This window comes from Apaloderma vittatum, unplaced genomic scaffold (genome assembly GCF_000703405.1).
Source record: "Apaloderma vittatum isolate BGI_N311 unplaced genomic scaffold, ASM70340v1 scaffold36714, whole genome shotgun sequence".
Classification (NCBI taxonomy): Eukaryota; Metazoa; Chordata; class Aves; order Trogoniformes; family Trogonidae; genus Apaloderma; species Apaloderma vittatum.
The window spans coordinates 1-1,406 of NW_009711591.1; the positions used below are offsets into that span (position 1 = coordinate 1).

General features: G+C 59.9%; 1 protein-coding gene across 1 annotated transcript; it reads right to left on the reverse strand.

The window, feature by feature from the left end:
* Positions 1-455: 455 nt before the first annotated feature.
* Positions 456-1,353, reverse strand: LOC104272635 (ankyrin-1-like; the record flags this gene model as incomplete). Its single annotated transcript, XM_009867685.1, has 3 exons — positions 456-554; positions 844-1,011; positions 1,270-1,353. Coding segments are annotated over 3 exons (351 nt in total), but the record flags the coding sequence as incomplete, so codon positions are not given.
* Between the last annotated feature and the right edge of the window lie 53 nt (positions 1,354-1,406).

Here is a 1,406-nt window from a genome sequence, read left to right on the forward strand (position 1 = left end):
CTCCACGCTCTGGAGCAGTCTTGGACAAACATCATCCCTCTGCTTTAGCCAAGCATAACCAGGAGTAACAACCCTGTGGCCCCGTTGCTGGGGACCGTCACCCCGAGGACCGAGGATGCTGTGACCACAGTAGCAGCACCCAGCGCTGTGGTGCAGCCGAATCCTGAGCATAGAGGCTGATGAAGCCCCAGGGGCCAGCTGACAGGGCACCCTGTGCCGACTGCACCCAGGCCCTGGGCTCAGGAATGGGTCAGCAGCCTGGGCACGTCACTGCCTACCCTCGGCATTTTGCTGCAGCCCAGCAACCCTTCCCTTCAGGCCGAGGGCTGGCCACAGTCCTGTCATTCTTTCCCAGGACATGCATGACCAGCAGCTCAGTACAGGCAGCAGCATGGGGAGCTGGGACAGAAGGAAGAGCAAAGGTGGGGTTACCTCAAAAGAGGCCATTTGAGGGGTCACTGCTTCCCTCTTTTCAGGCTGGCTCGTTTCACTATCTGAGCCCCCATCCTGCCCCCGGAGACCTCTGATTTCGGGACACGCACTCGCACCTCCTCCTGAGGAAGCCACAGGGGCAGAAGCAGGACATCACCCAGGTGAACAGACAGACATACAGAAGAGGACAGAAGAGGGAAAGGCAGAGTCAGTTGGCAGAAGACACCAAGCAAGAAGACTGGTGCAGTGGGCAAGAGCTGCCCCTGGAAGCCTTAGAGAGGAAACAGGAGAGGAAAGCAGGGCAGAAGAAAGGACAGAGGGTAGTGGAGCCCCAGAGCCTGTGAGTCCTGCAGAGGCGGTACTGGCACCGGGCAGGGTGCCTGCGAGGCAGGGCTATGAGCCACACTGTACCTTGGCCCCCAGACCATCCCGGTGCAGGATGGAGTATTTCATGAAGTGCTCATCCTCAGCCTCCAGGTCTTGGGGCTCCTGCAGGGAGCCCTCCAGAATTAGCTCTTCCTGTTCCTGCCTGTCATCCGTGTCCCCAGGGCCCAGCTGATGCACCACCTTCCGGATGACCTGTGGAGACCCACACAGCCAGGCATCACGGCCAGCCCCCGGGCACCATGCCTCCTTCCGCGCCCAGCCTTGCCCTGAACTGCACGCGCCGTGCAGCCTCTGTCCCACGCGCAGGGTCTGGCCGGAGAAGTGCCATGACTGTAACCGAAGATGGCAGGACAGGAGTGCCCTGCACAGGCTGCTATGAGGAGCAGTGCAGAGGGCAGAGGAGAAAGGCTGCAGCATGCCCTTGCCCCCATCACACTCTCGATCACTCACCTTCTTGGTGATAATATTGCCGTGATCATCTGTGAAATGCTCCTCAGTCACTTGCTCTCCTGGGAGATGAAGGACTTCGTTCCCCTGCAGTGACAGGAAGATCAGGGCATTTCAAGAGAGTGTGGGGAGCCCCTCGG